This window comes from Meriones unguiculatus, chromosome 16 (assembly GCF_030254825.1).
Source record: "Meriones unguiculatus strain TT.TT164.6M chromosome 16, Bangor_MerUng_6.1, whole genome shotgun sequence".
In the NCBI taxonomy this organism is placed as follows: domain Eukaryota; kingdom Metazoa; phylum Chordata; class Mammalia; order Rodentia; family Muridae; genus Meriones; species Meriones unguiculatus.
In genome coordinates, this window is record NC_083363.1 from 32263483 (window position 1) to 32282776 (window position 19294).

Sequence of the window (19294 nt, forward strand, 5' to 3'; positions counted from 1 at the left end):
AATAATTTTAAAATAAAGCTATGTAACAAAATTTGTGCGTTCTTTTGTAGATATATTAATAAGACTTAGGTTGTGGTTACCAGTGAAGTGTAGCAGCATCAGTGTGATTTCAGAGTCACAGTGAACACAGCGTCTCTCTCTCTCTGCACCAGCTGTGACCATGTGATAATGCATCCGGTTGGTAGCGAAGTCACAGGGGCTATTGGTATCGCTGTGCGGTTGATATCATTTCTTAACCTCAGGTGGAAGTCGGGGAGAACGAGGATGTAATCGGTCTCCATGTATGTCCACAGTGACCCTGGCTTCTGCTGGGACTCTGGCTCCAACACCACTCCTAGTGAGTTCATCTGGGAGTGAGGCCGTCAGCAGGTGCCCAGGGGAGCTCAACAATAGACAATAGACGAGAGTCACGGAAGGTGACCCAAGAAGGCCGGCAGATTCCTGTCGCTCGTTAGTTATACAGACAGTGAAAGCCAAAGCAGCCATGGCGCCTCCTGCCACCCAGGGGATTGTCACCAAAACAAGAGAGGCCAGATGGTGATAGCAGAGATGACGAATACCCTGCCACTGGGAATCCGATGCCACACAGCTGTGGGCACTTTCCTAGGCCACCCTATAAAAGTCTCCTCGGTGGACTGAGGTAGAACACAGGAGGTGATGAGTGTTCTATGGTGGCTTTCCAGAGAGGCAGGAAGCCAACAGGACACCTGGCAGCAGCTCCTTGCAAGCACGTTGTGCCTGTGGGTTCCTGGAGGCTCTCGGGGTGTTCTGGAAGGCTGGCAGGGTTTCTGGGAGACAGGCTGGCAGGGTGCTCCGTGAGGCTCGCTGGGTATTCTGGAAGGTTCACAGTTTGTTCTGGGAGGCTGGAGTGTTCTGGGAGGCTGTCAGGGTGTCCTGAGAGAGTGGCAGGGTGTTCTAAAAGGCTGGCAGGGAGTTCTTGGAGGCTTTCAGGGTGTCCTGGGGGGGGGCTGGCAGGGTGTTCTGGGGCCTCGCAGTCACTGCTAACTGCAGCACTGCCTCTGGAGACATGGCAGCATTCCTGAGCCGCATGGCAGAGGTGAACTCTCTGGGGAGTGCTCCATTGCTCCCTCAGAGGATCTCAGGGACAAGGAGAGGCACATGCCCAGGAAGGATTTCCTGAGAGTTGACAGGTAATACCGTATTCACCTCCCTCTACCTGAAAACAGTACATGATGTATGCTCCACTTGGAAAACTGGAGGGCACGGAGAATAATCCAGACTCTATTAACAAATGGCCTCATCCACAGGCAGTGTTTTGATGAACCAAACTTGGGTCATAACTATGTTTGGATTTTTTTTTTTTTTTTTTTTTGCCATATACTGACTTCTATAATCGCCCCCCCCCTTAAGAATGACATCAAAAGGCCGGAGAGATGGCTTAGTGGTTAGGAGCACTTCCTGCTCTTCCAAAGGACCAGAGTTAGGTTCCCAGCACGCAAATACACAGTTGCCTGTAATTGCAACTCCATGGGTTCTAACACCCTCTTCTGGCCCCAGAGTCACAATATAAAGAAAAACATTTTCAAGGAAAAGAAGATGTGTTTTAAAGAATGACATTCAGGGGTTGAGGGTGTAGCTCAGTGGTAGAGCATTTGCCCAGCCAGCCTGGGGGACAGAGGACAAGAGCTACGCTGAGAACATTATACCACGGCATTAGACTTAAACTAACTTACAAAATCCCTCCTTTGTCCAACAGGCAAACCCCCCAGCCACGAAGCCCCAGGAGAGTATGAAGCCATGTACCCAGGTGGACCAGACACAGCGTCTCTCCAAGAAAAGGTCAGGACAGAATCGCCAGCTGGTATCAGGGTATCTAAGAAAGGCACCCTGCCCACTCCTAGAGGCTACATGGAGACGGAGAATGCATTGCCTTTGCTGTTTAGTTGGTTCTAGGCCCCTGTCAGGCGTGTTGTCTAAGCGCTCTTGACTGTACCCCCGGCTAGACACTGACAGCCAACCCCGTACACCCACCACACCTGGTAACAGGAGAAAACCGTCCAAAGGTGTGAGCGCTGGGCCTGCCACCTAAGGAGGGAGAAGGGGTTGGCGTGAGCAGGAGGGGGCGTGGCCTGGGAGGAGTGTTTGGGAAGGAGGAGCCTAGAGAGCACTCAATCCACCAGGACTCAGGGAGCTAGGACAAGAGTATTAACGTCGCCTGTCCCAGAGCAGCTTCAGGAGATAAATGGGCAAGGTGTGGACAGCCTCCCGCCGAGCAGCATAGGTTGCTCATGCCTGTAACCCCAGCTCCAACGCATCTGACGCCATCTGCTTCTCTCAGTGGTGGAGAGCTCCGGTACGGACAGCAGGTCTCGGCACACCATGCTCCGGTGTCTTACTAATCACCCAATACAGATGACAGAGTCTCTCTGAGCCACACCTCCTGCCACTCACCTCAGACCCAGCCCCGACAGGCCAGAGGCTGGGACGGTGTGGGGCACCCATCTGCCATCAAAGAGCCATCAAACCTCTGGGTTGAAGGACACCGAGATCCCATGTTGGGATGGTCAAAATGAAGCTTTTGAAAAAGATACCAGGGAGCAGGAGTGATGTCCCAAAGACCAAGAGCGCTTGCTGCTCTTACAGAGGACACAGGCTTGGTTCCCATCACCCACATGGTAGCTCACAACCATCTGTAAGTCTAGTTCTAGGGTATTTAATGTTTTCTCCTGATCTCCGACAGCAACACACATGCACACAGGGCACTTACATACATTCAGGCCAAACACTCATACTCAAAAGTAAATAAATAAATAGTTCTAAAAATTAAAATAATAAACAAAAATAAAATGCCAGAGGCAGGCAATGCTGCTCAGTGGATAAGGGGATTGCCACAAAACCTCGTGACAACCTGAATTTGATTCCAAGGACTCGTGTGACAGAAGGACAGAGTCACCTCCTGCGGGTTGCTCTGTGACCCTCACACACACACACACACACACACACACACATACACTTTTTAAACGTGCCAGAAAGTACCAGTAGGAGCCTGAGAGAAATGTCACACAAATTCCAGCCAAAGGACATTCTAGAAAATACCTGGCCAGGACTTGTTGCTCCCACAGAGGACCTGAGCTTGGCTCTAAGTATCCATCCCAGACCTTTCCCAACCCCCTACTTGTAACTGGCTCCAGGGGACCCTCACTTCTGGCTTCTGTGGGCACACACATGTAACTAAAAATTAGTATCTTTAATTTAAAAAAAGATCTTACCTAGAAAACAAAAACACTTCTGCTGACATTCCCCCGGGCCTCCCAGGTGCATGCCTGCTGGCCTTAGAGCCAGGGCTTCCCTGGCACTCCACTTCAGGGAACAGTACCCACAGGGCAACAGCTGGTGAGGTGTGTGCTGTTGGGTATCTGAATGCTTTAAAAATCAGCAAATTCATGGAAGAAAAAACCAGTAAATTGAACTTTATTAAAAATTTAAGGGATACTGTTGGGCTGGAGAGAAGCCTTTCCTGGCCTGGCCTGCGGACTGCAGCCTGGGCTGTTGACATACACCTGTAACTCCAGTTCCAAGGGATCCAGTGTCGTCCTCTGACTTCCACGGGCATCCTTGGACAAACATGTGCATACACTCATGCAAACACACTCCCACACAATAAATGAATTAATAAAATGAAAATTAAAAAAATAAAAGGACTATGTTCAGAAAAAGAAATGTGAAGACAAACTTTGGGCGGAGTTCATGGAGTCTTATGAAAGAAGGGGGAGATAGTAAGACCTGGAGAGGACAGGAACTCCACAAGGAGAGCAACAGAACCAAGAAATCTGGGCACAGGGGTCTTTCCTGAGACTGATATTCCAACCAAGGACCATTGATGGAGATAACCTAGAACCCCTGCACAGATGTAACCCATGGCAGTTCAGTGTCCAAGTGGGTTCCATGTAATGGGAACAGGGACTGTCTCTGACATGAACTGATTGGCCTGCTCTTTGATTACATCCCCCTGAGGGGGGAACAGCCTTACCAGGCCACAAAGGAAGACAATGCAGCCACTCATGATGAGACCTGATAGAATAGGATCAGAAGAAAGGGGAGGAGGACCTCCCCTATCAGTGGACATGGGTGGAGAAGGGGAGGCAGGGTGAGATTGGGAAGAGAGGAAGGAGGGAGCTACAGGGGGGATACAAAGTGAATAAACTATAACTAATAGAAAAAATTATCCTAGAAACATATTTTTTAAAAGAAGAAATGTGCAGAAACCAGAGGATATTTGCAAAGCACATGTCTCATAAAAGACCTGTACCCAAATAACCCAAACACAGGACACTTTATGGGCCATGGTAAAAAGAAAAAAAAAATAGCTGACCCAGCCAGCTTTGAAAAACAAAACAAACCCCAGCAAATTACCAACACAATTCTTTACAGACCTTGAAAGAAAAATTCTCAACTTTGTATGGAATAACAAGAAACCCAGAATTGCTAAAACAATCCTCTACAATAAAAGCTCTTCTGGAGGTATCTCCATCCCTGATCTCAAGCTGTACTATAGAGCACCAATACTAAAAACTGCATGGCACTGGCATAGAAACAGAGTGGTGGATCAATGGAATCGAAGACCCTGACATAAATCCACACACTTATGGATACCTGATTTTTGACGAAGATGCCAAAACTATTCAATGGAAAAAAGACAGCATCTTCAACAAATAGTGCTGGTCCAACTGGATGTCTACATGTAGAAAAATGCAAATAGATCCATACTTACAGCCCTGCACAAAACTAAAGTCCAAGTGGATCAAAGACCTCAACATAAAACCAGACACACTAAACCTGTTAGAAGAAAAAGTGGGGAAGAGCCTTGAATTCATTGGCACAGGAGACAACTTCCTGAACAGAACACCAACAGCACAGGCTCTAAGATCAACAACCAATAAATGGGACCTCATGAAACTGCAAAGCTTTTGTAAAGCAAAGGACACTGTTGTCAGAACAAAATGACAGCCTACAGATTGGATAAGGATCTTCACCAACCCTATATCTGATAGAGGGCTAATAGCCAGTATATATAAAGAACTCAAGAAGTTAAACAGCAACAAATCAAGTGATCCAATTAAAAAATGGGATACAGGATGAAACAGAGAATTCTCAATTGAGGAATATCAAATGGCCTAAAAATACTTTAAAAAAATGCTCATCGCCCTTAGTCATAAAGGAAATGCAAATCAAAACAACCCTGAGATTTCACCTTATACCCATCAGAATGGCTAAAATAAAAAACTCAAGCGATAACACATGCTGGAGAGGGTGTGGAGAAAGGGGAACCCTCCTCTACAGCTGGTGGGAATATAAACTTGTACAACCACTCTGGAAATCAATCTAGCATTTTATCAGAAAATTAGGAATCTCGCTTCCTCAAGATCCAGCTATACCACTCCTAGGCATCTATCTAAAAGATGCTCAAGTACACAATAAGGACATTTGCTCAACCATGTTTGTAGTAGCTTTATTTGTAATAGCCAGAAGCTGGAAACAACCCAGATACCCCTCAACTGAGGAATGGATACAGAAATTGTGGTAGTCTACACAATGGAATATTGCTCAGCAATAAAAACAAGGAAATCATGAAATTTGCAGGTAAATTTGGGGAACTGGGAAAGAGCATCCTGAGTGAGGTATCCCAGAAGCAGAAAGATACACAGGGTATATACTCACTCATAAGTGGATATTAGACATATAATAATAGGATAAACCTACTAAAATCTGTACATCTAAAGAAACTAATCAAGAAGGAGGACTGGAGGACTCTGGCTAAAATGCTCAATCCCCATTCAGAAAGGCAAAGAGGATGGACATCAGAAGAAGGAGAAAACAGGCAACAGGACAGGAGCCTAACACAGAGGGCCTCTGAAAGGCTCTACCTGCAGACTATCAAAGCAGATGCTGAGACTTATGGCCAACTGTTGGGCAGAGTGCAGGGAATCTTATGAAAGAAGTGGGAAATAGTAAGACCTGGAGAGGACAGGAGCCCCACAAGGAGAGCAACAGAACCAAAAAATCTGGGCACAAGGGTCTTTTCTGAGACTGATACTCCAACCAAGGACCATTGATGGAGATAACCTAGAACCCCTGCACAGATGTAGCCCATGGCATTTTAGTGTCCAAGTGGGTTTCCCAGTAAAGGGAACTGGGACTGTCTCTGACATGAACTGATTGGCCTGCTCTTTGATTACCTCCCCCTGAGGGGGAAGCAGCCTTATTAGGCCACAGAGGAAGACAATGCAGCCACTCCTGATGAGACCTAATTGACTAGGATCAGAAGAAAGGGGAGGAGGACCTCTTCTATCAGTGGACTCAGGGAGGGACATGGGTGGAGAAGGGGGAGGAGGAAAGGGGCTACAGGGAGATACAAAGTGAATAAAATGTAATTAATAAAAATTAAAAAAAATAAAAGTTTTGCCACCATACAATATAAAAAGCAAAATAAAACAAATAAGATCAACAACAACAAACACCAGGGCTACACAGTGAAGCCCTGCCTCAAAACTGAATTAATGAATGCAGCTGGGCTCGGCTTGGTGGTGCTGACCTTTAACCCCAGGGCGTGGGTAGCAGGGGCAGGGACATCTGAACCGCTGCGGTTTCCCAGAGTTAGAACCGGAGCCCTCTACACTTCACAAGCTGCCATCCTCCTGCCTGAGTGGAGGCAGGGGGCCTCTCCAGGAGCCGCTGGTTGCCCCCACCTGCCCGGTGTGGTCACATCCTTCTGCTCTGCTCCTCGGTCGGTCCCTCCCACTGTGCTGTTCCACTCCTGGCCCCTGGGCACCTGTGAACATTCTCTGGCCTCTGAAGAAAGATAAACAGGGAAAGCATCAAGTGAAAAGGCCATTTGACAGCCAGTGGCTTATTGCCGCAGATTTACTGCTGTTTCTAATCCGGCCCTGACCTGCAGTGGAGGTAGCACCAATGGGAGGAAACCCTCTCCTGCCCTTCTCAGGGTTTGCCCCTGAAATGCGGCAGCCGTTCTCCCAAGAAGAATGTGCAGCGTCTGCCACCTTGTGGCTGTGTCCAGTACTGCAGCACCCCACACCAGACCCGGCTCAGAGGCGCCACTCTGCCTCCCAGGGTTCCACAGAGACACTTCAGACAGCCAGGCATGAGCATGAGGGGTGTGAGTAGGGGCTTTGGGAGCCCCACACTCTGGCTTCCCTTCCTATTTATCTAATTCACGGTCCTGAGCCTGTGGAGACATCACCTGTCATCATGTCTGAGGTGGGAGAGCAAAAGGTTGGCACAGGGCAGCTAGCCAAACTCGTGTGTGGGGAAGCAAGCTGTGGGCCTAAGCAAGAGCTCAGATAGATGCCAGTGAGCTTAACTAAGCCACCCCACTCGTCTCTCACCCTGGCCCGCCTCCCTGCCAGCTCTAAAATGAAGGTTCCGACCACGTGACTTCTTAGGCCCTTTTACCTCTGACACTGTTCTTCACAGGACTGTCCCAAATTATATGGCAGGATAGCCAGAGAGACACAAGAAACAAACGACAACCTTTCCCCTCCCTTCCCAGTAGGAATGTGAACTTCCTGCAGCCAGGAGTGCTGGGCAGGGCGCACACACCAGACCGCAGTGCTTGCTACACGGGCCTGACACACCCAGGGAGCAGGGAGCATCCTCCATGAGCATGCAGTGGCCAGCAGAGGCCGTGCATGGGAACAGTGTGGTCACGGGAAGGTAGAGTGCCCTCGTGCCCTCCCGGAACAGCAGCCAGGAGCCAGGCGGTGGAACAAGAAGGCTCTGCCCACATCTCTATGATGAGGGTGATGGCACCCTCCTCTGACATCTGCCGGGCTGATGTTGGAATTTTCTGTGCCATGACAAAATGGACGAGGAAAGCAACGTGATGGAAGAAAGGTTTATTTTGTCCCAGGTTGTCAGGAATTTCGATCTGAGGTCAGCTGGGTCCATTACTGTGAACTGAGGTGAGGCCATGCATCATGGAGAAGAAAGTGGGGTGCAAGAGAGCTCTTCAGTTCCTGGAAGCGTTGGGAATCAGAGACAGACAAACAGAAAGGGACTGGAGGCCAAAGCCATGCTCTCCCTACCCCTGGCCGTGACCTACTTCCTCCAGCCTGGCCCCGTCTCCTGAGTTCCACCATCCTTTAACAAGGCCACCAAACTATGAACCTATCTGAGGACTGAGCCATAGAGGAGGGAAGAGCCTTCAGGGCCCAGGCTGTCCCCCAAAGCTGGCAGCCATTAACACCAGTGCCTCCGGAGTGCCTCCGGGAGAGACACCTCCTGTCCGGATCACAACAGGGAATAATTGGGGCAAGATAGAAAAACAGAAGACTTTAGGGACATGACAGAGGAGAGGGGCCCTCACCCAGAATCCATTTGCTGTGTCCTGCCTCCAGACAGGCAAGGACTCCAGCACAGCTGACAACCGCTTAAGGCCTCTCTCCCTTCCCAGCTATAAGCCTGCTGTTTTAGGACCCTCACAGAAACAGGGAAAGGACATGTCCTAAACCCCTTGTGCAGCCCTAGTGACCCTGGTGTCACCTTATCTCCTCTGGAGCCAACCCATAATCACACTTCTCAGAAAAGAACGAAGGGGAAGGGGGGGGTCCGAAACAGTCAGCTGTGCTTCTCCCTTGAGGAGTCAGCACCCACAGATGGTGCGTCTTGCTTTCTGAGGCTCCCCTTTGGCAGCCCACACCTCATCTCAGGTGTACACTTAATCTCCTGTCACCTGTCTTTCTTCAATATATCTATTAACCCCCAGCTCTGCTCCATATACAGACTAGTCCTGAAAATTTTTTCTGTGTTGATGCCCCTAAAGGTCTAACGGGATACCTCAGAGTGCTGAGGGTGACAGCATGGAGCTGTGTCTCTGCCCCTTCACTGCTGGCAAAGGGGCATGGCATCTGCAGAGCACCATACATAATGGACAGTTGCGATCTTTGCAGTCATGGCCTGCTGTCCATCGTCTTTCCACCAGCAATGCTTTGCTCCGACAATGAAAATCGCCATGTGTGGGAGGAGGGCCTCGTGCACTGTATTTTCAGATGCTTATTTCAGTGCCCTGAGTTCTGGTTACGCCCTGCTATTGACACTGTCATGACTGTTGAACTAATTCTCCCCAGTTATTCTTGACTGGTTAATAAAGTTGCTGACAGCCTGGGCTGGGCAGAAGAGAGGTAGGCAGAGCTAAGGTTCCTGGGCTTGGGGACTCAGAAGGACCATCGGGAGAAGAGGAGGAGGAGGAAGGAGATGGAGAGGAGAACAGGAAGCCATCATGGGCTGACATGGACCAAGAGCAGCGTGTTCTGAGGACTGGCCTGATGGAGCAGAAACAGCCCAACTAGGACATGTGCAAGTATTAGTGGGGATTTTGGCTGAGAGGCAGACAAGATAGGTTAGAGGTTTGATATCTGCCCAGCTGTGGTGCTTTAAGGCTTATTATAAATCTAACAGGTCTCTGTGTCTTTTATTTGGAGAATGGCTTCCACAATAATAATTCCCTGCATTTAATTAATATATACATAATAATAACAACCATTTAACCATCCAAGATAGGGTGGGAACAGGGACGTCAGATTGTTAGCACTGTCTTCTCATGTTCCTGTTACAAACTGAAAGAGTCCGGGAGGCTCATTGGTTGGCTGGTGGCTGGTTTTTCTGGTATTGGGGAACACACCCAAGGTCTTGCACCGCGCTGCTTTCCACACTCATTTGTTTTTCTGTATTCATGTCACAGTTCTGGAGGCTGGGAAGCTGAAGATGGCACTGCCATGGTTGATGTCTGGTAAGGGCCCTGCGTCCCCCACCCCCACCCCAGTGGGCAGGGTTGGGAAGCTCTCGTGTTTCTCTTGTAAAATCACTAAGGCCACTCTTGAGGGGTTTACCTCATTACCTCATCACCTCCCGAAGGCTCCGTCTCCATCGCTTTAGGGTCTGGGTTCCACCTTTGGATTCTACAGCACCGAAATGGAGCTCTTGCCGTGGGCTCCCTTGCTGGTGTTTAGACACCCCCGTCTTGCCGTGTCCAGACAGAGTGTTCTAGCCTGTCTTCCTCTCACAAGAGCACTAGTCCCATTGTGAGAACTCCACCCACAAGGGCTCATCTATCTAGTCACCATCTAGTTACCTGTTTACCAAAATGTAACTGTTCTCTCTTTAGCCATTTATCTGTTTACCACTTCCAAATGTTGCGACTCTGGGAATTAGGGCTTTAACATAGGAGTCTGGAGAGGACACCCTTGGTTCTCAAAAGCCTAAACATTAGCCTGGAGCCTCTCTGCTGTGCACTCCCCATGACTTCTGGCTCTTGCGGGTTTGTTTTTTTCAGTGATAAGAACGCCAGAAGAATTCTCCCCTCACCCTGCCCCAGTCAGCCCAGCCAAGAGTCCGGTGGCAGCAGGGCCCAGCAGCAAGACAGGTCAGTGCCTCCTCCCCTAAGGGGCCCCTTGTCCAGCTTATGTAGGCAGACCCTGGGGCTGACCTCTGCCCCGGTACATGAAAGCCCCACCCCACTCCCAATCTTCTCTTGCATTCTGACTCTCAAAACAGGAGGCATTTCCCCACCCCCCAAAAGTTCTGGGGCTGGTCAGAGTAGCTCCTGTCTCCTGTGAATGTTTAAGATGAACCAGGGGTGGTGGTGTACACCTTTAATCCCAGCATTTGAGGGACAGATGTAGGTGGATCTTTCTGAGTTCAAAGCCTGCCTCGTCTATATAGTAGGAATTTGCCCAAAAAAGAAAGCAAAGAAGGAAGGAAAAAAAAGAGAACATAAAAGAAAAGAAAGAAAGAGCCGGTTAGAGCAGTTCTGCCAGAGCCCTCTGTCCACTACTAAAGAGAACCCAGTAGCCTCCCCAGGAGGTTGAGCACTGATTAGGGTAACAGCTTTAAGAGGCCCTTGACACCAAGGGCTGTTGGAACCACAAGCCTAGAACCCTAGTCACCTATCCGAGCCCTTCTCCCAGAGCCGCCTCAGGCTGGGTCCACCCTCCACCTGTGGACCTCACCATCTCCCACTGTGGCTCCCAGCCCCACCACATTGTTCCTGGGTGTCTGCCAGGCTGCAGATGGGGTGCTCACCCCATCACAGTGACCAAGAACAAGCCCATTACCTCACAGTCCAAGAATGCCACTCACTTTGTGGAGTCCTAGGCAGGAGACTGGCGAAGTCAGGGGAGTTCTCTAAGCCAGACGGAAGAAAGGCAGGGAGGGGAGCCAGTATCCCTCCCTTTATCAGGAGAATTTCTGGAAATCTCACGCAACTCTTCTGCTTACAAATTTCATTGGACACATGGCTGCAAAGGGTTCTGGGAAATGTAGTTTATTAATCGTGTCACTTTAGCTAAATATGGTTGTGATCTGAAAGAGATAGTGAATAGCAGTCTCTGCCTTGGGGGCAAATAGATACACCTTGTCAGCAGTGCAGGGGAGACATCCTCAAGATGTCAACTCTATGTTGAGTGCCAAAGGAGAAGTGGGGTAAAGTGGCTAGTTTGAGTAAGACTGGGATGAGAGAATAAGAAGGGTGAAGGTGACAGGCTGGAGAAAGCGTTATTCAGCTGTGGAAAGGTGTGTCCAAGGCAGCAGCAGGGAGAGGAAGCCGCTAGAGCTTCCCAGAGGCCCCAGAACCGGAAGGATTCCGCTTATTGAAGCAGAAAAAGAAAGTTGGGCAGTGGACCAGGGTCAGGGCGGGGACCCAGGAAGTCATGTTCTGGGAGTGATGAGAAGAGGGATCCGTGGCACCATGAGAGAACGGGGAGGCTTTCAGAAAGGAAGTGGAAAGCTGGGCAGTCAGACGAAAACCAGGTGCCTCAGAACAGAAAAGCAGTCTCAGTGGGTAAAAGTACTCACCACACAAAGCTGATGGTCTGAGATAGCTCCCCAGAACCCCACAGTAAAAGAAGAGAACAAGTTAGCCTCTTACTACACACTCTCTCTCTCTCTCTCTCTCACACACACACACACACATACATACACACACTCTCTCTCTCTCTCTCTTTAATCTTTAAAAAAGTAAAAATCAGGTAAGGTAGAAAATGACTTTGGAAAAAAAATTTAAAAAAATAAAATTACTTTGGAAATGCAGCCTCTGGGTTCAAGGTTTAGTGACCTGTGACACTATGACATGTGTTTGTCCTCAGTATCCCCGAGAGGCCAGTGTCATCCATACCTCTCACTGGTGACAGCCAGATCGACTCCGACATCCTGGCATTCATCAAGGCCAGACAGAATGTTCTACAGAAGAAATGTAAGTACACATCCCCCGGGACCCCTCCAGGGTCTGGCTGTCCCTCACTCTTCTGTCCCACACTTGGGAGAAGGAGGAGGCTATGGCAAGTAGGAAGCTGCAAATGAAAGCCTCATCATCGCCCATGCTCCTGTGCGACAGCACTGGCCTCAGTCACTTCCGTGAGCTGAGCCCTGCTTGTCCAAGTCCAGGGACCGGCACCAGAGACACCGGGACAGGCGCCAGGTGCGTGGGTGGGTGGCCTGGGTGCCCCTACTGCACCTGGCCAGGCTCCCTCTTCCTCTTCCAAACCTTGGCTTTGTTCTCTGTGCCCCGAAGGCATCACTCTCTCCTGCCCAGCCTTCTCCAAACAGGAAATTGCTGATGGAGGTTTGGTAATTCACTGTAACCCAGGCTAGAAACCTCACTCTCCTCTCAGAACATAGTTCTTGCCAAGGAGCTGTGGACATAAACACTACTTGAAGGCCCAGCCTGTGTCAGTCATAAAGGAAATCCCTGTCCCACAACAGGAAGAGAAGAAAGCCCCTCCTGGCCTTCCTTGCTGGCCTGTTCTCTTGGCAGCTAACCATCATTTCTTTACTGTGGACAAGCCTCTTCCATTCTCTGATAACCACAGGATCAAGGCCAGGGCCTCTTACCCTACATTTGCATTCAGTCTTAGCCTCACCCCAGTATTCCAAAAACTTAACATTGTCTTGGCTTGTCAAAAGCTGCCCTCCTTGGTAGTCTACCTCTGTCCATTTTCTATTGCTATAATGAAAGGTCTAAGTCAGGGCAACTTAGTAAAGAGAAGGGGTTCATATAATCCAGCTCTGGGAGCTCAAGGACACACACAGTCATTGCAGCAGCTCTGCCCTGCTTAGAAGCTCATGTGGTAAGAGGGAGGAGACTTGTGAGACAGAACCCAGAGAGGGTTCAGAATCAGATGATGAGACAGAAACCCAGAGAGGGATTCAGGCTCAGACTTCTGCAGTGACCTAAGGACCTCCTAAAGAGCTCACTCCTGAAGAGCCCACCTCCTGAAGAGCCCACCTCCTAAAGGTTCCGCCTCCTGAAGGTCCCACCTCCTGAAGGTCCCGCCTCCTGAAGAGCCCACCTCGCAGTCCTCACATGGAAAACCAAGGCTTGTGTACAAACTCAAGCGAGTGTCCAGTCCCAGTGAGAAGCCCTGTCTCAAAAAGCAAAGGGGAACCAGCTATGTGGCTCAGCAGGCGAAGGGGCTTATTGCCATGTTTGATGACTTTGATCCCCGGTAGCCACAGGATGGAAGGAGACAACCAACCCCAGCCGCTCCACATGTGGGCCGTAGCACACGCTCTAAGTTCATTAATTAATGCAGAAATAGATGGGTGTCATCCGAGTAATAATACCCAAGACGGAACTCTGGCCTCTGTATGTACACAGAGCTCATATGCATGGGCACACATGCACGCGCGCGCGCGCACACACGCACACACACACACACACACACACTCACTCACTATTGGCTAGTCAGCACTGATAAAGGTCTTTGTTTACATTACTCCGTTCTATGCTCTTGACGTACTATAAGGCACACAGCTGCAAGATCTTGACCAAGTTCTTGCTATGGTTGGAAGAGTTGCCCAGGGCTGTCCAGCTCATAAGAGGCAGAGCCAAGGAAACCCACATGTTCTGCTCTCTCCACTGAGCCACGCTGTCTCAGTGCCACAACCAACAAGAGCTGGCATCTCCGCTGTGCCTCTTAGCTTTGAAGAAAAGGACCAGGATGGATTGGAGGGCAAAACGATCGCCTCCCCTGCACTACAGCTGCAGTGCTGTTCTCCGAACAGCAGCCTGGAAGTAATCCATCAAAATATGTCCCACAGTCCAGCTGTCATTCTCAAAGGAGGGACAAGACCCTCCTGGTTTCTCAGTGACTCGGGGAAAGCCTTGGAGAGGGGATATGGGGGCAATTTTTTACCGGGTCATAGCCAAAGAACCAGCAGTTTTAACCTGTCCAGGCGTTCAGCAGATGGCCGACGGCCCAGTGTGTAGCACTTCATATGAAGCCCACTTATCAGGCCCGGCAGTCAGGCAGACAGCAGCCAGGCCTACACCATCCCAGCCAAGGCAAACACCCTGCCCTGCCTGGGGTTCTCTGCTCTTAATTTAGCATTCTGTCCTGTCATGGCTTCTTCCCAGCACTCATTACTGGGAATTTGTGACTGCAGAGGAAACAGGAGCCCAGAGAGGGCAATTTAACATAAGGCTCCCTGTTCTGAGAATGCACCAAGGGCCAGGAGGAATCGGCTTGATTTAGGACCCCATGAAATGCCAGCAAAATGTTTAAATCCCTGCTAGGGGCACCTGCAGACAGGTATATGTCCCCCATAGGGGCGTTCGTCATCCATGGAGTCAAGTTTGCCCTTCCACTGCCAAGCATGGGTTTTACATCTGAGGAAATGAGGTTAGCCCCTCTTTGCAGGCCTCTTTTATAATCTTCCTTAATCCTGAAATTTGGAGGTGTTTCCATCCGGAAAAGTCCACTGGAGCGACCCCATAATCACAAGTCCCCTTCTCTAAGAGACGCCAGGAAAAGACTGTACCAGCAAACCTCAAAATCCCACTCGAGTTCTGGAGCTCTTCCAGGGGTCAGAAAGAACAGAGGGAGGGAGGAGGAAGGAAGGAACACAGAAAGGAAGGGAGGGAGGGAGAAAGAAAGGAGAGAGAGAGACTTGAACAATATTTCATCCTCTCAGAGGATTAGGAATTACAAGGCATCAAATCAAGCCATCTCTGCCATTTGTGGCCTTGGCCAGGCCACGCTGTGATCCTCTGTGTGTCATAGACAGCATCTGCCCTCACCTGCCAGTGAGTCTCCTCATAGAGAAAGTCTTTCATAATGTCCTGGGCACCACAGTTCACAGCAGGGAAGGCGGCCTTGGTGATGAGACCTGGCCTCATTTTCGTGGTGCATCTCTCCATTTCAGAGCATGCCATCACGCCTGTGCTACCTCAGCTCCATTGCTTCACTGGAACACGGTATATGCCACAGAAATGGCACCTGAAAGGCTGTGATGTGCATCTTCATGTGAGGAGCCATGTCCCAGAGCGTGGCATGCTCTCCGCTCTGCTGTGTAGAGTCCCTTCTTCAACCCTCCTGGGCACTGCTGCATGCTGGCATCTAGGGGAGTGAGGACTTTTGAGGTGGGAGCTGGCTCAGATGCTCTTCCATCTTCCAATAGCATCATTAACTAATCCTAACCCAGACTTCTTGTCAACCATGCAGAGGAAACATCAGACCTGAGGCCTGAGTTCTCACCCCACATGTCCTCGAACTGTGGAGGGGAAGGTTGGGCCCTGTCCGGGTCACCTGCAGAGATTTCAATCCCATGGGTCTGTGCTGTGGCCTGTGGTGACTAAAAGGTACCAGAGCTGAGCATAAGCTTTTAAGCTAGGCTGTGCCCTGACTTCCTTCCTGTCCCTGCATTGGGTTAGGACAGAATGAGAAGAGAACCATCAAGATGGCCCAGCTGGTAAGGAAGGGTGCCAAGCCTGATGACCTGAGTCTATGTCATAAAATGAAAAAAGAAAAATGTCCATAAATTGCTTTTGGCCTCTCCACACATGCTGTGCCATATAGGCACACAGGTACACACACTGTAAGTACATACGTAAATAAATACTTTGAAAGAACGTGTTAAGAAACAAATAAGGATCATCTCTGCTGAAGTCCACACTTGGGCCTCATACACAGCACTGGCCTGCGGGACCACAGCCTAAAGCCAAGCTGTATTGCCCTCTTAGTCCCACAGTCAGTGGGCTATTGTAACCACGCGCTCAGCCTCGGTAGGACCACAGACAGAGCCCTGCCCTGACCTCACTCCCAGCCTGGCTTCACAGTCCACTTCCAGCTGACTGGAGCTTCCTCTTCACCGAGCCCTCACTGGCCTCACCCCTCGGCCCCCGACCCCCAAGCACTGAAAATTTTAAAACGTTGTGTTCATCACACTTCATCCAGAAGATGTGAGCAGTTTCCGCTTGCACCTACCATATTATCCAAACCCTGGGCAGATGAACTATGAACTCATGCTATGCTCACACTTCCATGTGCCTGGATATAAGGATTCTGCTCAAATGCAGATTTAAATCTGTATGTCTAGGGTGGGACCCTAGACTGTATATTTTCAAAGACTTATTTTAAAGTGTGTGTGTGTGTGTGTGTGTGTGTGTGTGTGCACGCGCGCGCTAAGCAGAGGCACCCATGGAATCCATGGTGCTGGGATGAGTTTGGGTCTGCTCAGGAATGATACCTTGACAAAAACAGCATTTCCTGCAGAGCCTGGGAGGTAAGAGTTCAGAGAGAAGAGTATGGCCGCTTGGTGGCCATCAGCCCTGGGGAAAGGCCCCACTGACCAGCACCCCATCTCCTTCCAGGCCTGGGAAACAACTGACAGCTGTCGGGAGTCCAATCCTGTCCTGCAGACAGAATGACCGCCGTGAAGATGAAGACCCTGCCCCTCACTAGTGACCTCGGATCTGATGGGAAGCCACCCCAGGGAACGGCTGGCAAATTCGAGGCCAGAGGAGAGAGCTGTGCTTCTTAGAGGATGGTGTGAGGGAGAGCACCGGAAAGGGGGCGTGGGGCTGACGGGAGGTCCTGACAGAGCTGCTGACAGGGTGGGTACCTCCAAGAGGCTGGAGGCAAGACAGGCTGTCGCTCACTGACATGTTTATGAGAGCCCTGGAGACACCAGAACACCATCAGAGTGCACAGGCGGGGGCCATTCCAGGCAGTGCGGTAGGGAGGCATGAAAATTCATTATTTATTTATAGCTATTCGCTAGGCACCACCCAGTCCAGTCCTGGTGGGGCTTCGGAGCCCTAGATAAGAATGTAGGCACCTTGAGGACCAGTGTCTCAGCCCAAACCATCACCCACTTGCCCTGTCTCCGGGGAGCTACGTACCCTGCAGCCTGAGGACCTCACAGTACAGGAGAACAGTGGGACGCTACCCAGAGCTCTGCAACCATCGGTACCTTAAGTCCTCACCTCACCAAGCTGGGTGGGGCTCTATAAAATTAAGGCCTAAACTCCCCGTCCTCACAGGGGAACATAGCTGCCCCATGGTCTTGCCTCAATGACCCTCCTGGCATTCCACAACCTGGCTCAGGGACTAAGTGAACACGAAAGGGAGGGGAGCACAGTCAGCAGATGCCTACGCTGGGGTCCCAACACAGTTGGAAGGCAGAAACGGGCGCCCAGAAATGATGACAGCCTAATAAAAACACCTTCTGATGTTCCTGGTGTGTTGGTCCCTTCAGTGTAAGAACCTGTGACCCTGGGGAATAGACAAGGAGTTGACAGAGCAATGTGGACTTGTTGGGTTTGTTTGTTTGTTTGTTTTCATTCCTTTTTAGGCATATGGAGGCTAGACACACCTGTAGCGCTCCTCTTAGTCATAGCATCACTGAGAAACTGAAGGTTGTGGGTGGCAACCTTCAGAAGATGCACCGCTGTGGCTGGCCGCACACACCGAAGGCAGCCCCGCTGAAGAGCCTGCTCTCTCCAGCAAGCATTGGCCTCCTGCATGGTCTCCAGGAGGCCTGTGACTCTTGCAGCTTTCTGAGCTTCCTGGGCCTGATGAGCCCCTTCCTCCCTTCAGAGTGCGCTAGGGACCCCACGGGTCATCCTCTCTCACACCTCACCTTTATATTTCAATTTCTGTGGATTTTTTTGTGACCTAATAGTTTTTAGAAGTCAGCTGGCATGGGCATTAAAAGTCAGCACACACTTTTAATCCTGGTACTTGGGAGGCAGAGGAAGGTAGATCTCTATGAGTTTGAGGCCATCCTGGTGTACATGATAAGTTACAGGCCAGTCAGGGTTATGTAAAACCCCATCTCAGAAAAACAGAAACAGAAAAAAAAAAGTTATCAAAAATCCCACACTAACTGCCTGGCTTATGTCATTAGGAACCAGAAGGATGGGGCAGGCCAGTCTTGCCCTTCCCATATCTGGTTTCTAGGTCTGCTGATGACTCTAAAGTGGAAAGAGCTGTGACACCCGTTGCCTGTTGTCTAGCTCCACCCTAAGACCCTAGCACAGAGCCAGTTCTTAATTAACAGTCCCTCCACTTAAGAACCCAAACCTGCTTCTCAGGCTGGAGTGACGCTTTCTACCTCCTGTGGCTCAGTGACTTAGCCCCACGGGGTGGGGGCCACTCCTGCCCACCCTACCCCACCCCTAGTAAGGCCTATAGTTCAAGGTAAGACCAGACAGGAGACTCTTGATGAGTCCACAGCAAATAAACCAGTCCCACAAACACACACTCAGGGTCCTGGAGATAACATGGACCTGGCCGGAGCCCCTCGGGATTGGCATCAGTGATCCTGGAAGACCTTGACATGGTCCATCTTCTAGATCTTGCTAAGGTCTCTTGACTTTCACTCTCCTGCACAAATGTTACCTCCTGGATCCAAAAGCTTTATTGGCCAAGATGTGTGGTACAGCTGCACACAGGGCCTGAAACAGTTGCCCAGGCTGGAGAGGAAGTAAGGAAGTGGGGAACATACCAGCCAGGGACCTAGGGCTGTGGATCATTGGCAATCAATCCACCTTAAGGCAGCCTCCCTTAAATCTTTCAGTGGATGCTGGGATTTTGGTGTTCACCCACAATGTACCTCGCCCCAAATGGGAGAAGGGATGCATGCTTAGAAAGGGTGCTCTAGCTCTCCACTGAGGCTCAGTGGAGCAGGAGGAGAAAGGAATGTCTAAATTCAAATGTGGAGATCAAAATGTTTTCTGAAGAGAAGCCTGGCCAGTGACCCTTGTCCAATCCTAAACAGAGCTGCCTGTTATTCCACAGGAAGAGGGTGGGGTGGGAGGTGCTTTCATTTATCTTGCGAAAGGGTATTTCAGGTTGCTCAGCAAGTGAAGGCATTTGCCACCACCCCTGATGGTGTGAGTTTGATCCACAGGACCTACATGGAAGACGGGGCGCTGACTCCCCCAAGATGTCCTTCGACCACCACATATACCCTGTGATATCATGTACCCCCATCACACACACATACACACAGCAACAATAATTACATAAAATTTTAA

General features: G+C 50.1%; 1 protein-coding gene across 3 annotated transcripts in view; it reads left to right on the top strand.

The window, feature by feature from the left end:
- Kif6 (kinesin family member 6) overlaps positions 1-17489 on the top strand; it is a 285962-nt gene extending 268473 nt beyond the window's left edge. For all 3 annotated transcript variants that reach the window (XM_060369640.1, XM_060369641.1, XM_060369642.1), the window contains 5 exons: positions 1718-1800; positions 9719-9766; positions 10310-10399; positions 12120-12226; positions 16625-17489. In XM_060369640.1, the coding sequence (XP_060225623.1) occupies positions 1718-1800; positions 9719-9766; positions 10310-10399; positions 12120-12226; positions 16625-16641 (345 nt within the window). In that variant the 3' untranslated portion in view covers positions 16642-17489. The remainder of the gene's footprint in view (positions 1-1717; positions 1801-9718; positions 9767-10309; positions 10400-12119; positions 12227-16624) is intronic.
- Positions 17490-19294: the final 1805 nt, after the last annotated feature.